Source organism: Hyaena hyaena, unplaced genomic scaffold, assembly GCF_003009895.1.
Source record: "Hyaena hyaena isolate Hyena2069 unplaced genomic scaffold, ASM300989v1 scaffold_1584, whole genome shotgun sequence".
Taxonomy (NCBI): domain Eukaryota; kingdom Metazoa; phylum Chordata; class Mammalia; order Carnivora; family Hyaenidae; genus Hyaena; species Hyaena hyaena.
In genome coordinates, this window is record NW_024082220.1 from 93,463 (window position 1) to 111,993 (window position 18,531).

The 18,531-nt window shown below is 38.4% G+C and overlaps 2 protein-coding genes and 1 non-coding gene across 3 annotated transcripts in view; 1 reads left to right on the plus strand and 2 right to left on the minus strand.

Annotated features, from left to right (window-relative positions):
• Positions 1-18,531, plus strand: part of LOC120226106 (zinc finger protein 208-like) — a 44,212-nt gene continuing 25,681 nt past the window's right edge. Inside the window, 6 exon segments of the mRNA XM_039224313.1 lie at positions 1-110; positions 1,319-1,411; positions 6,359-6,420; positions 12,537-12,690; positions 16,822-18,378; positions 18,381-18,451. Of these exon segments, the coding sequence (XP_039080244.1) occupies positions 6,406-6,420; positions 12,537-12,690; positions 16,822-18,378; positions 18,381-18,451 (1,797 nt within the window). The 5' untranslated portion in view covers positions 1-110; positions 1,319-1,411; positions 6,359-6,405.
• On the minus strand, positions 4,575-4,859 carry LOC120226101 (small ubiquitin-related modifier 2-like). Its single transcript, XM_039224311.1, has 2 exons — positions 4,714-4,859; positions 4,575-4,641 (listed from the first exon to the last, which is right to left on the minus strand). The coding sequence occupies exons 1-2, from the start codon at positions 4,857-4,859 to the stop codon at positions 4,575-4,577; spliced, it is 213 nt and encodes a 70-aa protein (XP_039080242.1).
• Positions 8,465-8,569, minus strand: LOC120226108. Its single transcript, XR_005526940.1, has one exon. It is a non-coding gene; the product is annotated as a U6 spliceosomal RNA (small nuclear RNA).

An 18,531-nucleotide genomic window follows, 5' to 3' on the forward strand; every position in this document is an offset into this window, starting at 1 on the left:
CTCCGCAGAGAAACGTGCGTTTCCCGGTGAGAGAGTCTCCGTTTTTCTCGTTCACAGCAGTGGTCGCGCTCTTCAGTGTCTCCCTCTACCCCAGGTTTTGGGGTCGCCTGGTAAGATAAAATTATTGAACAGTCTCCTCCGTATATCCTCTTGCGGCGTGACTATAAGACGTTCCGAGTCACTTGCTTGGGGCAGGTCCCAGGGTCTGTCTTCGTTTCCGGGTTAAATCGTTCTGAGGCAGTGTCCGGCCAAGCCTTTCTGCCTTTGGCCCGTGAAGACCCCGACATCCCTGCCAGTCACTTTCCTGCTCAGAACCTTTTTCTGACTCCGGATCTCCGCCATGCCCCCAACTCCCAGCTGTGTCGGGCACAGTCGTCACTAGGGAAGTGGATGCAGGCCCCTTGTCCCGCTACAGGGAGGGCAAAGAGGGGACACACGGCGGGGAAAGAGGCAAATCCCCGGAGTTAGAGGGTCATCAGAAAGTGTGGGGAGAAAGGACGGCGGGGATTGAAACAGAGGCTGCACCAGAGCGGGGTCACACGGTTGGAGGAGGAATAGCGAAGGAGGGAAACGGAAATGGTCAAAAGGACTGCAGAGAAACAAGGACACAGAGAGACTTATACAGAGAACAAAACACGTAGTGGGCTGGGTCGAAGCACAGGACCCAAACCCAGGTGAGCACTGAATTGATTGGATATGGGATATTACGTTGTGAAGTACTGATTTGTGGCCCTGTGACCTCGTTCATCAAAAACTTGGTAAATTTTTTCAGTTACGCAGAAGAGAACGAGAGTTGTGAAACCTGATGTTTGAGGCATCTGCACTTTCTACGTGCTGCATCAGAAGATGAGTCCATTTGCAACCCCCACTCATCTAGAGAGCAGAGGCTATCAGTTATTGGGGAAGCCTTTCTGTAACCACAAGGTGCCTTTTGCAGCGGCCATTATTAACAGTACTGTTTGTCTCTCAACCCCCCCTCTTTTTTTATGGCTCATGGCATTCTTTTATAAATTTGATGTGTATCCTCACACTTGTTTTGGCTTTAATCTTAGAATCCATTGGATATCTTTTTAATTTCCAAATTATTTTCCCTCTTAATTTTATTGTTCAGTATTCTTTGATGTCTGGTAAAGAACAGGATAGCTTTTCATTAAATATCCATTAAGGATGTTGATTATCCTTTAACACTAGTTAGCATGCTAATTTAATATTCAACAGTTCTCTTCCCTTAAATTATGTTTTAAATTACCGAGTGCTGAGCCAAAATCTCCAGAGAAGTAGTTGATCCCCTCAAGCCCCCTTTGTCTTTTCTGTACAGATGTTGAACGATGAGCTGGATTGATGTGGAACTTTGTTCCAGCAGAGCGCATCTGTTCATGGTGCAGAGATTGCTCAGAGCTCATCCCCAAAGGTGACCCTTTTTCATGTTTTCCAGGACTAGTAACTATTTGTAATGTCATAACAGTTTTTCTGGAAAAGAGGAATTAAGTGCTTGAGTTTGAGTAAGCCTATAAAAGAGAAGCTTATCTTGTTTATGAATATTAAAGGTAATCTGGAATTAGGAAAAGCCCTTTCTACTTAACACTGTCCAGGCCACCGTTTCAGAATTTACTTACACCCAGTTCTGCTCACTCAATTCAGACTTCTTTTTTTTTTTTTTTTCTTTTATTCCACAAACAAGTTGGATTTACTGGGAATAAATGAATGGTTTAACATTTAAAAGGCAGTAATGTAATCAGTCCATCACATTAACAGGAAAGAAGACTATATGATCATCACAATAGAGGCAGAGAAAAATCTTAAGAAAATTCAACACTTATTCATGTGAAAAAATCTTGGAAAACTAGGAATTGAAGGAAAATTTCTTAATCAGATTAAGGGTTTTTAAAACATTCCCAGCAAAAGACATGTTAATTGTGAAATATTGGAAACTTTCCCTCTGAGATCAGAAATGAGACCTGGTTGTATTACCATTTCTAATCACACTTGTACTGGATATCTTAGAAGATAAATTAAGAAAGAAAAATGGATCAGGGCGCCTAGGTGGCTCAGTCAGTTAATTGTCAGACAGTTTTGGCTCAGGTCATGATCTCATGATTTCGTGAGTTGGAGCCCCACGTCAGGCTTTGTGCGGACAGTGCAGAACCTGCTTAGGATTCTCTCTCTGCCCCTCTCTTGCTTGGGCCATCTCTGTCTCTCTCAAAATAAATATATAAACTTTAAAAAGGTTAAGAAAGAGAACTGGATCTTACAAAGATTGGAAAAGGAAGAAATAAATGTTTCATTATTTACAGATGACATGGCTGTGTTTTGGAAATTCTAAAAGTATTTACCAAAAAAAAATTACTAGAATAAATAAATAAGTTTAGCAAGTTTGCCTGATATAAGGTACTGTATGTATTGGTTAGGGTTCTCCAGTAAAACAGAACGAATAGGATATATTTAGGAAAAGATGTATTGTGAGGAATTGGCTTACACAATTAGGGACATTGTGAAGTTCCATAACCTGCCATCTGCAGGCTGCAGACCCAGGAAAGCCGGTGGTATAATTCAGTCAGTCTGAAGGCCTGAGAATGAGGATCCAGGCCAGCAGGAAAAGATTGATATCCCGGCTCAAGAAGTCAGGTAGGAAGGGCTCAATTCTTCCTTTGCCTTTTGGTTTTATTCAGGCCCTACACAGATTGGGTGATGCCAGTCCACACTGTGGAGAGCAAACCACTTTTTTGGTCTACCTATTCGAATGCTTATTTCATCCAGAAACACCCTCACAGATACACCCAGAAATAATGTTTAGTGAAATATCTAAGCACCCTTTGATCCAGTCAGCTTGACCCATAATCATCATAGTACACAAAAATGGTTTGTATTTCTGTACATTAGTGATGTGCAGAAAATAAAATGAAAAATAATACCATTGGCATTATGTTAAAAAAATTATCAAGTATTGGGGATTAAAATTAACAAAAGATTGCAATGCTTGTAGAAAGAAAACTACAAAAACATTGAGAGAAATTAACAGAGACCTAAAAAAGAGAATTGTACACTGACCATGGATTAGAGGACTATATTTTAAAAATGTTTATTTCCCATAACTTGATCTCTGATACAAAGTAATAATCCCATTAGGCTTTTTAAAGTGGAAATTGACAAAGAGATTCTAAATTTTACATAGAATTGCAAATGGCAATAATAGCATTAAAATCTTGTAGAAAAAGTTTGATGACTTACAGAAATCAAATTACTTTACAAAGCTGTAACACTTTAACCAATGTATGATTGTTGCAAATACAGAAAAATTGAACAATGTAGAGTCTGAAAAATAGACCTACATGTATACTGTCATTTAATTTATGATAAAAAAACAATCCATTATAATGCAGCAGGGAAGAAAATGGTCCTTTTGGTAAGTGGCTCTGGATCACCTGGGTTACCCAGTAAATCCAAATGATCCTTTGCATCTATTTCAAACTATATGCAAAATTTAATTCCAGTGGATCATAGATTCAAAGTAGAAGGTGAAACAAATGAAAGCTATTGAAGATAATATAGGATAATGTCTTAATGACCTTGATATAGTCAAGTATTCCTTAAAAAGAACACAAAAAGCACTAATCCTAAACAAAAAAATTTATTCCACTTTATTAAAATTAAGACATTATTAAGAGAGAGGCAAGTCACAGAATGGGAGAAAATATTTTCAATATCTGTATCTGAGAAAGGGCATAGATTCAGAATTGATAAAGAACTACAAATCAATAAGGATAAAGGCAACCCAATTTTTTTTTTCATTTTAAACAAGGAGTTTATTTAAACAAGACCGAAAGGTAAGCTATCTAGGATTCATTTTTTATCCCTACTTATTTTTTTTAATGTTTAGTTTTGAGAGAATGTGAGAGTGAGTGGGGGAGGGGCAGAGAAAGGGAGACAGAATCTGAAGCAGACTCCAGGCTCTGAGCTATCAGCACAGAAGCTTGAAACAGGGCTTGAACCCACAAACCGGGAGATCATGACCTGAGCTGAAGTCAGACACTTAGCTGACTGAGCCACCCAGGTGGCCCCGTTTTATTTTTTTTTTTAATCTATACTTAAAAGACAGATTGCCCTGTATGTAACAGATACATACAAAGAGTTACAAACTTAGTTTTTCAATGATAAATGAAGAACATTTAAATTCTTCAGTCTAACAAGTTATGCAGGGGTTTTTATGTTGCTCTTTTTTTTTTTTTTTTGGTTAAACTGTGATTATAAACTAGATTATAAAGAGCTAAATGAGCATGCACTAATGGAAAAAGGGGGCATTTTCACAGAAACGAGGTACTTGCCCTATCTCATCTCCATTTGATGTCAATCAAAACATATTATTGGCCATTTGGTTAAAAAAATGCAATATGTTTGTGCACATACACTGTTACTTTTATGCCCAGTAAATGAACAGGGAAGGGGAAAATGAAATACTGGAGAAAACTATACTGTAGTAGGATGTGGTAGAACCAAGTTGCAATTTTCTAACTGAGAATGTCTTCTTGGTCTGGAAGGTCTGGAAGAATTCGTGGGTAAAGTAGCAAGTTCCGTTTTTAGTAGACACCACCTGTGTGCTGCTGGAACACCTCAGTTGGATCCTCCTCCATTTCGGACTGTGCAGTTGTGTCTATTTCATTCACTGGCTGCCCATCCAATAGGAACCTGATCTGCCTCATTGACAGACCGGGTCATTCACAATAGGCTTTCATTAGTTTACTAAGTGGTGTATGCCTCTTAACGTTAAACTGCACCACAGAATCATCCTGCCCTGCCACCTTCAAATTAATAAGGTCATTGCTCTTAGTCTTGATGACTTCCTTGGGCGTTTCGTCAGCCATGGCGAGCACTGGAGTCTCCTCAGCTGCCGCTTCACAAAAGGGGTACTAGGTGCACACCTAATGAGCACACAGGTAGCACCGGGAGTGGCAGAAGTAAGAGGCAACGAAATTATTTTTACTGGCAAATCTGGAACAGCAGAGTGAGTTGGAAGTTTATTCCACCTGGGGGAATTATACTCCATTCTAACCCTCTTCAACCTTTCTTCCTTTTTAACCTGTCATTCAACCTCTGTGGAGGATGTATTGCCCAGCTGGTATTGAGCCTTAGGATCTCAGCAGCACAGGCTCCCCTGGGTTGAGTTCAGATTGGTGGTTATAGAGGTCAAGAAATCCCGATATCTGCTGTCTGCAAGCTGGGGAGCCAGGAAAGCCGGTGGTATAATTTCATCAAAGTCCAAAGGCCTGAAAATCATGGGGCTGATGGTTAAGTCTCAGTCTGGGTCTTTGTCTCCTTTTCCCCTTCTATGGTGTCAGGCAAGAACACTCCAACTCTGCATCCTAAAACTCTTGGGCACTTCCAAGAGAAAAGCATATTTTACATTTTTGCCAAGGCTGAGGTTCAGAGGTGGGGGAGGTAAGTCAAGCGGCCGATTCTGGCCCAACCCTCCAGCAGCCAAGGTGCTGGAGCCAGCCCGGGGGAAATCGCAGATGCTTGCAAGAGCAGAGGACTGGGCAGCACCGTAGTTGCGTCAACTCACACTTCTTCAGTGTAACTTGGTAAAATAACTCCCCCTTTGACCCCCAGTGCACCCGCCTGTAACATGAGACGATAGACCAAGAATTCTGAACCTGAACTAATAAGATCCCTGAAATGATTTTCAAAATTGGGTGTGTTCCTCTTTGGCAGTTTTCTGGGAGAGGGTGTGCAGTTGTAATTGGAGGCTACAGTGTGACCCAGTTCCAAAAATGATGGAAATCACTTAGAACGAGGCAGGAGCCTAGTCTTAGAAACAGAGACCTTCCTCTTTCACCTCCACCCTCTTTGTGTATCATAGCTAAATCTTAAAAATTTGATTGGGTCATCTTTTGACATTAAACCCTCTTACAGGCTTCCCATCACCATCAGGACAAAGATCTAAACTTCTCAGTATGGCTACCAGGGAGCTCTGGGCCTGGGGTGGCCCTTAAGAGTTGGGCAAAATTGATGGCATGCACAGGCTTCTGTGTCCTGCCTCAACCATTCCATGGATGCTGGCTGCCTAGGGAGGAGCCAAGAACTTGAATGAGGCAATTGTCTTTCACCAAGTGTCAGGTAGACAGAGGATAATGCAGTTGGAGTAGAATGTGTAGGTTTCAGCAGAGGAGGGCTTTGTGAAGGAGTGGGTAAAAAATGCATTTGGTGGCCTCCATATAGGACTTTCTTGTCCCCGCATCCTTCCTGATGCAGTGGGCAGCAAAGGACTTTTTTCCATACCAAGTTTCTCCCCATATGCCTATTGTGGCAGACGGTGGGATTATGTTGATTCGAAACATAAAAGAATATACCTTTTATTACACAGTATAACCTTACCTGGGAAAGAAGACCAGAAGAGGGAAAAAAGGAGGAATGGCTCTTTTCCAGGTAAAATCCAATTTTTCATTGATCATTCTTCTTCCTAATATGTCACACTTTGGCCTTGTTAATCTTCTGTCTTTGAGGTGTCCTGCCTAAATTGTTTACTCACTCCCAAGCCTTCTTCCAGTCTCATCTCATCTCCATGCAGATTCCATCTCACTGTGACCCAGTGAGAACCTGGGAAGATGCTCCTTATAGGTGGTCATGCTGTGAAGGATATTCTATGCAAGCAAGGAGTAGGATGGGGAGTAGGCTCTGTGGTGTCCGAGAGGTTGGGCTGCAACAATTCCTCAGAGACCCCTTCTGGATGCCCTTCAGGTCATATAAACCACGATTAAAGAGATTACTATATAAGTGATGTATTAATGTGCACAAGTACCTGAGAAACCCTGGAAAATAAGTTTGACGGAAATTTGCTTCATCCGATTTCACAAATGCCTTTTGACAATAAAGGTGGGTCATTATGCTTCTGACTCCAAAATATTAATACTTTGGAATAGAATGGGAAGTTCAAAGTAGAAGTAATATAGAGGGTATTTTGTTTTAGTGACATAATTAGTTTTAAAATGTAGACTCAACCTACTTGTTTAACAGTGTCATAGACCGTGAGTCTGGAGTTGTCTCTTGTCCAGCAAGAGGGTGGATGCAGAACGGAATACACGAAAGGGTACTGTCCGGGAGGAGACAAGAGCCTCCAACAGGGGTTTCATTTCAGTATTTATTGAGCTCATAAGGTATTACACACATGGTAAACGTGAAGAAAACAAGATCTTACACTTGTGAATGTGGAAGACACTAATCATTAGCTTGTGTGTATAAGAAGCAAAGGGTCCAGGTGGGGAGGTGGAGTTTGTGATCAAAGTACAGCAGTAGATTGGTGTCAGATGGAAAGTAATTTCCTGTAGGTGATAAAACAAGTTACTACTGATCCCATTACAGTATCTCCCTAGCTAACTTCAGGCGCTTTCACCCCAAGGTGGTGGCTTTTTGCCCTAGGCTTTTTTCTACCAAAGGACTTAACCTTGGGCGGGCACTTTTGGCCCTTTGTTACGGCTTTCTGCCCTATGCTTTTAACCCATTTAGGTAAGTATAAGAAATTCATGAACCTAAAACATGGAAAGAGCCTAAGTGTCCATCAACAGATGAATGGATCAAGAAGATGTGGTTTATCTATACCATGGAATACTACATGGCAATGAGAAAGAATGAAATCTGGCCATGTGTAGCAACATGGATGGACCTTGAGGGTGTTATGCTGAGCGAAATAAGTCAGGCAGAGAAGGACAAATATCATATGTTTGCACGTATAGGAGGATTAGGAGGAACTTGACGGAGGAACAAGGGGGAAAAGAAGGGCGGAAATGGTGGGGGAAAGGGAGAGAGGCAAACCATGAGAGACTCTTGAATGCTGACAAAAACTGAGGACTGATGGATGTGGGGGGGAGGGGGGGATGGGCATGGAGGAGGGCACTTTGGGGATGAGCACTGAGTGTTATGTGGAAACTAATTTGACAATAAACTATTTGTAAAAAAAAAAAAAAAAAAAAAAAAGAAATTCATGAACCTATTATCCGACGTACCAGTAAGTGTTCTTTACATTATTTAAAGCACATCATTAACATAAAGACCATGGTGTTCATTTAGGAACTCTTACACACTGCACATATTTTAGATAAAACTGTTTATAATTTAGCCAGACATATGAGCAGAACTTTGTATCATCAGAGAGGCTGGTGCTCAACTGTCATTTTACAAATTATTGTTAAATTTTATTATTACTGTTTTTCATTAAACCCTCTAGTATATATTTTTGTGGTTCAGTTCCACACAGTGATGTAGTTTAGAAACTAAGAAGTAAAATATCCCCTTTCTGTCATATCTTTCCATATCACTGATTGTCTTTTCAGGAACCTGGTTTCTTTAGTGCAAATCTTCTAAAAGTTCATTTAAATATTGTAATGTGATAGAATATATTCTTCAGTAAATATTTAATCATGTTTTATTCTGCAAATGGAAATATTTACATACCATATGTTAGTAAACAAGAGATCACTGCTTTCTTAGATCCGCATTGGAGGATTCTCATCCTTGCGCAGGGGCCATGCTAATCTCTGTATCGTTCCAATTTTAGTATATGTGCTGCCGAAGCAAGCACTGGAGGATTCTCCAAATGAAGATACTTGGGTCCTTTACAATTTCTTACTGTTTCAGAGATTGCCATGGTGGCTGTTCCTGAGCAGCCCGACTTCACTACAGACATCTATGTATATCTGAAGATTGTATGTCTTTAAAGCATGATTAACAGGTTAATGATTGTCTTTCTGAAGAAGCACACACATTCCACTTAGTAAATAAAGATTTTAAATCAACTGTCTTGAACATCCTCAGCTAAAGGAAAACATGGATAGAACTAAGAAGTAGGAGAACAATGTTTCAACAAATAGAAAATATCGTTAAAGAAATTATAGTAAAGGAATGAATAGAAATTCTGGAGCTAAGAAAGTATAAACACTAAAATTGAAAATTCACTAGAGGGTTCATCAGCAGATGGACAATAAGAGTAAGATTCAGTGAATCTAAACATAGGCTAACTGAAACTATCAAGTGTGAGGACAAGAAAGGGGAAAAGGTGAATAAAAGGGGGAGAAAAGAAAAATGACCAGAGACTAGGAAACCTTTGGGACACTCTGAAGAATACTGGTGTACACATAATAGGAGTCCTAAAAGGAAAGGCAGAAAGAATATTTAAAGAAAGAAAAGCTGAAAACCTCCCAAATTATCAAACACAACATACACATCCAAAAAACTCCGTGAAGTTAAGCTATGACAAATGCATGGAGATCCCTGGCAGTCACGTAATCAGTCAACTTTTATAAGGCAAAAATACAATGTGGAAAGTAGCAAGACAGAAAACTTTCATGTACAGGGCTTCTCAATAAGTTTAATGGCCTGTATCTCATCAGAAACTGTGAAGGCCAGGAAGCATTCTCATGACGTATTTAAAGTTTGAAAGATTAAAAAAAAATCTACCAGGAATTCATGGTCAGACAAACTATGCTTGAAAATTGATATTGATATTAAGAGACTCCTTGATGAACAAAAGCTAAGGAAGTTCACAGTTACAGACATAGCATACATGAAATACCAAGTGGAGTTCTTCAGGCTGAAATGGATGGAAACTAGTGGTACATCAAAGCCATAGGAACAAATAAAGAACACTAGTAAAGGTAACTACAAGAGTAAATACAAAAGCCGGTATTATCATATTTTTGTTTTCTGACTCATTTTTCATGTGTGTCTTAACATATACGTAAAAACAGAAAAATCTGCTCTTGAGTGTAGGAAACATCTGTTCATATCTTTTATGAAGTAGTTTTTGACAACAAGAACATAAAGGAAGACTGTGTAACAGCACTTGCTTGTATGCTATTAAAGCTAAGTTAGTATCAATTGAAATTCAAATATTATTAGCCAAATATATAAACTGCAATCCCCAGGATAACCACTCAGAAAATAACTTGGAAATAAATAGAAAAATAAATAGAGGCAGTCAAAATGGTATGCACACACAAACATAGACATCCAAAGAAGGGAGGAATTATGAAAGAAAATATTAGATATACAAATAGCAGATGTTAGAAGTAATTCTTACTAGTAGTAACTTGGAATGTGCATAAATTAAACTCTTTAGTATAATACATAGGAATTGTTTTAAGTGATTCCACTCTGTTTACAATGGCTCACTTTTTTTTTAAAGTATATTTATTTTGAGAGAGAGTGTGAGTGAGGGAGGGGCAGAGAGAGAGAGAGAGAGAGGGAGAATCTCAACCAGGATTGAGAGAGAGAGAGAGAGAGAGAGAGAGAGAGAGAATCTCAACCAGGCTCCACACTATCACTGTAGAACCCAAGGGTTTGAATTCATTAACTGTGAGATCATGACCTTAGGTGAAGTCCAGAGTCAGACACTGCATCCAACAAAAACTCAAACATTAGGATTGGAAAGGAACTTGCTCAGTCTGGAAAAGGGTATTATTAAAATTCCATGGCTAACAACATACTCAGTGGTGAATAACTGGAAACTTCCCCCTAATACCAACAACAAAACAAATGTTGCCACCACAAATCAACACTCTACTGGAAGTTCTAACCAGAGAAAATACAGAGAAAAAACTAAATAAAATGTGTTGAAATTGGGGAAAAAAATCAAATTTTTCATAGCAGAGATGATCTTATATTTAGGAATAAAGAATCCTCAAACTTAGAGATAATGTATTGATAGAAGTTACAAAATACAATATCAACACTCAAAATTCAGTTGCATTTCTGTGCAGTTGCAACCAATCCAAAGTAAGTAAACAATTTGATTTACAAGAGCAAGAAAATAAATGGGAATAAATTTAACCAAGGGAATGGAAGCTTTATACACTGTGAAAACCAAAAAGTTACTGAGGAAAATTAAAGAAAACCTAACTATAAATGTCAAGATATCTGGTGTGTGTGGATTGGAAGACCATAAAATGGGAGTCTTCTCCAGAGTGATATAAAGAGTAATACAGTCCTCAGCAAAATCCCAACAACGTTGCTTGCACAAATGGGAATCCTGATCCTAAAACTCATATTGAATTGGTAAGGACGCCAAGTAACCAAAATAAATGTGAGAAATAACAAAATTGAAACACTACAATTCCCGATGTAAATCTCACTACAGTAACTTTGAGTAAATCAAAACTATAATTTCATCAGAGGCTAGAAATATAGATCAAAGCAATAGAACAGAGCACCCACAAGTAAACCCATATATCTATAATCCATTCCTTTTTTACAAGTGTGCCAAAAACAGACAGTAGCACAACTAGATATCCGTGTGAGAATGAAATTGAAACTGCCTTCTCCCATATAAGGAAATCAATTCAGAATTGAAGACTGAATGTAAGAGCTAAAACTATAAAAGTTTTAAGTGAAAACATAGGGATAAATCTTTATGACTTTAGAGTTAGCAATGGATTTTCATACATAATCCCAAAAGCAAAAGAGAAAAAAAGATAAATTGGTCATCATCAGAATTAATCATGTCTGTGTACTGAAGGACTTTATCACATAAGTGAAACAATCTACCAAATGGAAGGAAATAATTTGCCAATCACATATTTCCTAAGGGTCTAGAACCTAGAATAAACGAAGAACTGGTACAGCTCAGCAACCAAAATATAAAGAACCCAACTTAAAAAATGGTCAAAGGATTTTAATAGATATTTCTTCATAGAAGATACACAAATTAAACCAGCACATGAAGAAATGTTCGATGAAAGTAGTCATTAGTAAAATGTAAAATCTAAAACTCAGTGAGATATCATTTCACACTCACTATTGTAAAAACAAAAACAACAAAGTGTTGTAAAGATGTGGAGAAATTAGAATCATGACACATTGTTGTTAAAATGTTGTAGGTATTGTGGAAGAGTGTGGCAGACTCTAAAAAAATTAACCATGTGACCCAGTAATTCCACTCCTAAGAATATAACCAAAAGAATTGAAAACAGGGATCCAAAGACTTAATTTGTACTAGAAAGTTTAAAGCAACTTATTAACATCAGCCAAAAGTGATTAACAACCAAATGCCCTTCAGTAGGTAAGTGAATATGGTCTAGTCCTGCAGTGGAATACTCTGCAGCCAGAAGAAAGGAAATGTACCCCTGATACATACTATATCATGGATGAATCCCAAATATTATTCTCTGTGAAAGAAGGCAGATGCCAAAGGTCTCATTTTGTTACCATTCCATTTATATGAAAAGATCCAAAATTGGCAGATCCATAGAGACAAAGCATTAGTGGTTGCCAGGGACAAGACAAGAGAAGTACCTGCTTCATGAGTAAAGGATTTCTTTTGTGGATGATAAAAATGTTTTTTATCTAGAGACGTGATGTGTGTGCAACATTGTGAGTCCACTAAATATCACTGAGTGGTACTTTAAACTGGTTAATTTTATGTTAACTGTAGCTCTTCAAAATTATCTTTCATGGATCAAAGAACACTCCAGCCAAGTCTAATTTTGCTTCTCTAATTTTGTGTCAAAATAAGAACAATTTCCGTGTTCACTTGAACTGTGTTTTCATTGCAGGGATGGCTGACATTCAAGGATGTGGCCATAGAATTCTCTCAGGGGGAGTGGGAGTGCCTGGACCCCCCTCAGAGGGCCTTGTACAGGGACGTGATGCTGGAGACCTACAGGAACCTGGTCTCCCTGGGTGAGGACAACTTTCCTACAGAAGTTGGTAGTTAATTTTAATGTGTCTTGCATTTTCTTTTGAAAGCCCCTGACTTGATCATAGGAATTTCAAATCCCTATTCTTAAGGGAGTGATTGCAGCCATTTTAATTGAGAATGGAAAGACTTCATAGTGTGACAGATGGACGCTAACTTCCTTTTCTTCAGAAGTTCTGCATTCCTGCTTGTTTAGGTGGTTGCAGAACTTAGCAGTCAGAAAAGCTTAAGGGAGGGAACTGGTGATGGGGAGCACTGGGTGTGATATGTAAGTGATGAATCACTAAGTTCTACTCCTGAAACCAATATTACACTCTGTGTTAACTAACTAGAATTTAAATAAAAATCTGGGAATGTAGGAAATAGGATTTAAAACCCCTTAAATTCTTAGTGAAGTCAAATTTCTAACATCTTTAAAGATAAGGCTCAGAGACAATTAAGTTACTTAAAGTTGCCTGGGAACAAAGGAAAATAGTTATTGGAAAAGAATCAGATCACTGCATATTTAAAATACTCATTAAGCATTCAGGCAATCAGTTGACTAATTTTTGAAATATGTTCTAACCCACATAAAATGAATGTCCTTTCTTTGCTGAACAAAGAGCTGCAGATGTGTTCTGGAAGATCAGAGCAGACCATGTTCTGTTTTTCTTTATAAATGGAAATCTCTTCTTTAGCTGAATATCATCTCCATCATCTCTTTCCAGGGGAAAAGCCCTGAACTGTGGATAGTGAAGTAAATGTAGGGGGACATCCAGACAGGTGGGAATTATTGGGATGTGAGCACAAGTCACAGCTCAGATGGGCACAGACTAAGAGGCTCCAGTAAATATTGTCTGGAAAGGATCTGTGGGAAAATACAGGTTTATATCTTAGGAGCCTTCCAAGGAAATCCTCCCCCACCCGACAACACACTTCTCATTCTGGTATTCAGAAGAGTAAATCACATGTGTAAAAGCTTAAACTCCCACTGTTAGGACCTACAGCACGGGTACCTGGCCCCTCTGACCATACTGGTGCCCTGTAGTGCAGACTCCAGGAGCTATTCACTTTCCATTTCCATTTTGTATCCTTGGGAGAACGTCTGAGAAGACAAACAAAATGTAGTAACTGTCTAATAAAGTAGAGCTTAAGCCTTTCTCTTTCTTTCCTGGACCATCCTGGCTTCTTGAGGTCCGGCGCTTGTGCATTAATAAGAGGAAGTCATGATGTGGTAATTCCAAAAAGTGAAAATTCAAAATTAGGTGTATTCTAAGTACAGCACAGCTTACTCCTATCTCTGGTTACCTTTTCTGTGGGAAGAACATGTATCATTCCATAGATGTGTATGGCGTTCCTGGTATACAGAAAGTACCATATTGCTATTTTTTCAGTTTGATGTTTTGGTTTTGGTTTTTTTGGTTTTAAGAACTCAGGAGGCAGCAGCAACTTTTGTTTTTAAGTAATCTCTGCAGCCAGCGTGGAGTTTGAGCTCACAACCTCGAGATCAAGGTTGCATGCTCTACCAACTGAGCCAGCCAGGCATCCCTGATTTTTTTTTTTGTTTTTGTTTTTGTTTTTAATTTTTTATCACCTTCACCCATTTCTGCCACCGTCCTCTCAACTAAAAACCACCAATATGTTCTCTGTATGTAAGAGGGGTTGTTTTGTTTTTTTTAAGATTCCACATATAAGAGAAATCAGACTGTATTGGTCATGACCAATGCCTCTTAGCATAATGTCCTTGGGTCCATCCATGTTGTCACAAATGGCAAGATTTTGTTCTTCTTTATGGCTGGATAATATTGTGTTGTATATACACAACTTTATCCTTTCACCCATCAATGGACACTTAGATTGTGTCCGTATCTCAGCTATTATAAATAGTGCTGCAGTGAACATCAGAATGCTTCTATCTTCTTAAGTTAGTATTTTTGTTTTCTTCAGATAAATACTCAGAAGTATAGTTGGTGGATCACACAGTAGTTCTCTTGGCTTCACCAATTTGACTTGACTCCACCAACAGAGGACAAATTGTCCACCACATCACCAACACTTGTTATTTCAAATGTCTTTTTGATAATTGCCATTCTAATAGTTGTCAAGTGATATTGTGGTTTTGGTTGGCATTTCCCTGATGATGGATGATGTTGAGCCTCTTTCATGGTCCTCTTGACCATCTCTAGGTCTTCGAAAATATCTATTCAGATCTTCTGCCCATTTCCTAAGTTGGGTATTTTGAGCACTTTTGGCCTGTGTTTTGGATTATTAGCCCCTTGTCACATGCATGATTTGCTAATATTTCTCCCATGTAGAAAGTTGCCTTTACATTTTGTTGAAAAAAATGTTTCTTTTGCTATGCACTTTGTAGTTTGATGTAGTCCCACTTACTTTTGCTTTTGTTGGTTTTTCTTTTGGTGTCAACAGTCAAAACAAAAACAGGAAAACAAAAAACACATCATTATCTAGACCGGTGTCAAAGAGCTCATTACCTCCTATCTTCTAGGATACTTATGGTTTAAGGTCTTGGGTTTAAGTATTTAATCCATTATGAGTTAATACTTTTGTGTATGGTATCAGACAGTGGTCCAGTTTCAATCTTTTGTCTGTGGCTTTCAACTTTTCCCAAACCATCTATTAAAGAGATTGTTCTTTCCTCATTGTATAGTCATGTCTCCTTTGTTGTAAGTTAATTGACCATGTGTGTGGGTTTATTTCTGGGCTTTCTTCTGTTCTGGTGATCTATGTGTTTATCTTTATGCTAATTCCGTACTGGTTTAATTACCACAGCTTGGTAATCAGGAAATGTGATGCTTCCAGGTTTGTTCTTTTTCCTCAAGATGCTTTGGCCTTTCACGGTCTTTTGTGGTTCCATACACATTTTAGGATTTCTCTATTTTGTGTGTAGGTTTTTAGGGGGACATAAATTTTCGGCTTATTTGTGTAAATACCAAGGAGTGTGATTGATAGATCATATTTAAGAGTATGTTTAGTTTTGTAAGAAAGGGCAAACTGTCTTCCAGAGTGGTGTACCATTTTGCATACTGATCAGCAATAAATGAGAGTTCTTACTGCTTTACATTCTTACTAGTATTTGTGTTAGCATTCTGGATTTTGGCTATTCTCATAAATGTATAGTGATATCTCATTGTTATAACACATTTATCTCAATTAAATTTGTTTTTTAATTTTTATTTATTTTAGAGAGACAGAGCATGAGTGGCATGAGCGGGAGAGACACAGTATCTGAACCAGGTTACAGGCTCCAAGCTGTTAACACAGAGCCCATTGTGGGGTTTGAACCTATAAACGGTGAGATCCTGACCATAGTCAAAGTTACACACTTAACCAACTGAGCCACCCAGGCACCCCTGTGGCAGTCTTTAATCTGAGTATTTGCGATATCTTGAGAACACTGCTTTAGTCACAGAAATATCATTAACTTGATTGGCTGTAGCTTTTTTATGTAACGATACATTATTTTGGTGAGCTTGGGTGGCTCAGACAGTTAAGCGTCTTTCTCTGGATTTTGGCTGAGGTCATGATCTCACAGTTCCTGAGTTCGAGCCCTGCATTGTGCAGTGCACTTACAATGTGAAGACTGCTTGGGATTCTCCCTCTCCCCCTGCCCATCCTCAGTTCTCAAGCTCACTCTCGCTCTCTAAGTAAATAAAGTTCAAAAGAAAACATTCTTGTATGTGTCTCCTGGAACACATATATATTATATAATTCTTTTGAATGTATACCTAGAAGTGGAATTCATGGTATATTTAGTTTGATAATTTTTAGAGCAAGTACTGAAATAGATGTAAGCCTACAGTCTTCCTGTAACACCCTACTGTCTCCCTGTTGAATGTTTTCCACTTTTATTTCATATCTATAGTATAAGTTCTTACAGGATGAGTCAATATTATGTCTGTTGCTACATCAGTTGCTGTTTCTAAGGTTAGGCTTTGAACTTAATAACACAATCGTATTCCTGTAGATGTGGAAGTACTAATACTATCCCCACATTTACAAAAAGAAACTTAAAAACATTGTATTTAACAATAGTGTTTGAAGAACATGCTTGAGAAACTTCCTGAGTTCAGTATAAAGTATTATTTTGGTGTGTAATTATGTAATTTACTATGAAGTATTTACTTTCCAACTCTGTTTGATAGGAAGTACTTCTGCTGGATTTGCAATCAAGGAATTATCACCAATAGAGGACATTAATAAAGGAGAATTTTACCACTTAGTGATATTGGAGAGAAATGAAAGCCATGGTATCAAGGACTTTGATCTCAGGAAAATCTGGGAAGATAGGCAGGAGTTTGAAAATCAGTGGGGATATGATGCAAGAAATTACAAACAGGTACCTTTGACCCATAACAAAAATGTCACTTGTAGAATGGACCAGCAACTTAATCAGTCCTCAGTTACTCTTCCTGAAAAGCAGAGTGTTTCTGTGAGAGAAAATACATACCAGTATTTGATGCGTGATGAGCCATTTGTAAGGACTTTGTTAAAACTGGACAATAACATAAGTGATGCTGGAAACTGCTTGGAAAATACAATTGGATTAAGTTTGCAGAAACACCTGGCTGAACAGCAGAGACTTCACAGTGAGAACATGTATGAATGTAATCCAATTGAGAAGTCTGTCAGCAATGGTTCCTCGGTTTCACCACTTCAAGGAATTTCTCCCAGTACCAAAAACATTTGGAATAAATCTAGGAAGATTTTAAAATATCATTCGTTATGTGCACAAGCCAGGAGAGCATACACTAGAGGAAAATCTTACAAATGTGATGACTGTGGGAAGGCTTTTAGCAAAAGCTCAAACCTCATGAGACATGAGAGAATTCATTCCGGACAGAGACCTTATAAGTGTAATGACTGTGGCAAAACTTTTTCAGAGCGCTCACGTCTTACTCGACATATGAAAATCCATACTGGAGAGAAACCTTACAAATGTAATGAATGTGTCAAAGCCTTTAACCGGGTGTCAAGCCTCACCAGACATCAGAGAGTCCATACAGGAGAGAAACCATATAAATGTAATATATGTGGCAAGGTCTGTAGTCAAAATTCAAATCTTGCAAATCATCAGAGAATGCATACTGGAGAGAAACCTTACAAATGTAATGAGTGTGGAAAGGCATTTATCCATCGTTCACAGCTTTGGAGTCATGAGAGAGTTCATACTGGAGAGAAACCTTACAAATGTAGTGAATGCAGCAAAGCCTTTTCTGAGCGTTCAAACCTTACTCAACATAAGAAAATCCATACTGGAGAGAAACCTTACAAATGTATTGAGTGTGGCAAAGCTTTTAAGCAGTGCTCACACCTTATTAGACATCAGAATACACATCGTGGAGAGAAGCCACACAAATGTAATGAGTGTGGCAAAGCATTTACCCAATTTGCAAAGCTTAGTAGGCATCGGAAAACACACACTGGGGAGAAACCACACAAATGTAATGTGTGTGGCAAGGCTTTTACCCGAAATTCAAACCTTGTGGAACATCAGAGAATTCATACAGGAGAAAAACGTTATAAATGTAATAAATATGATAAGGTTTTCACCAAACGTTCAGGCCTTTAGGTTCATGAGAGAACTCATACTGGAGAGAAACCTTACAAATATACTGAGTGTGGCAAAACCTTTAGGGAGCACTCACATCTTACTCAGCATGAGAAAATCCATACTGGAGAGACACCTTACAAGTGTAATGAGGTGGCATTACTTTTACTCAATTTCCAAAACTTATTAGGCATCAGAAAATGCATAGTGAAAAGGAAGAATATTAACCTCATATTTGGGGCAGTGCTTTTATTCATAGCTCAAACTTTGGGGATCATCAAAGAATTCATAGTATAAAGAAACC

Bases quoted from the DNA above. Each gene is read 5' to 3' on its own strand.
- LOC120226101 (XM_039224311.1), bottom strand. From the start codon at position 4,859: ATGGCTGACGAAACGCCCAAGGAAGTCATCAAGACTAAGAGCAATGAC. The intron at 4,642-4,713 runs ATGACCCGGTCT...AATAGACACAAC, and splicing joins CTAATGAAAGCCTATTGTGA to TGCACAGTCCGAAATGGAGG.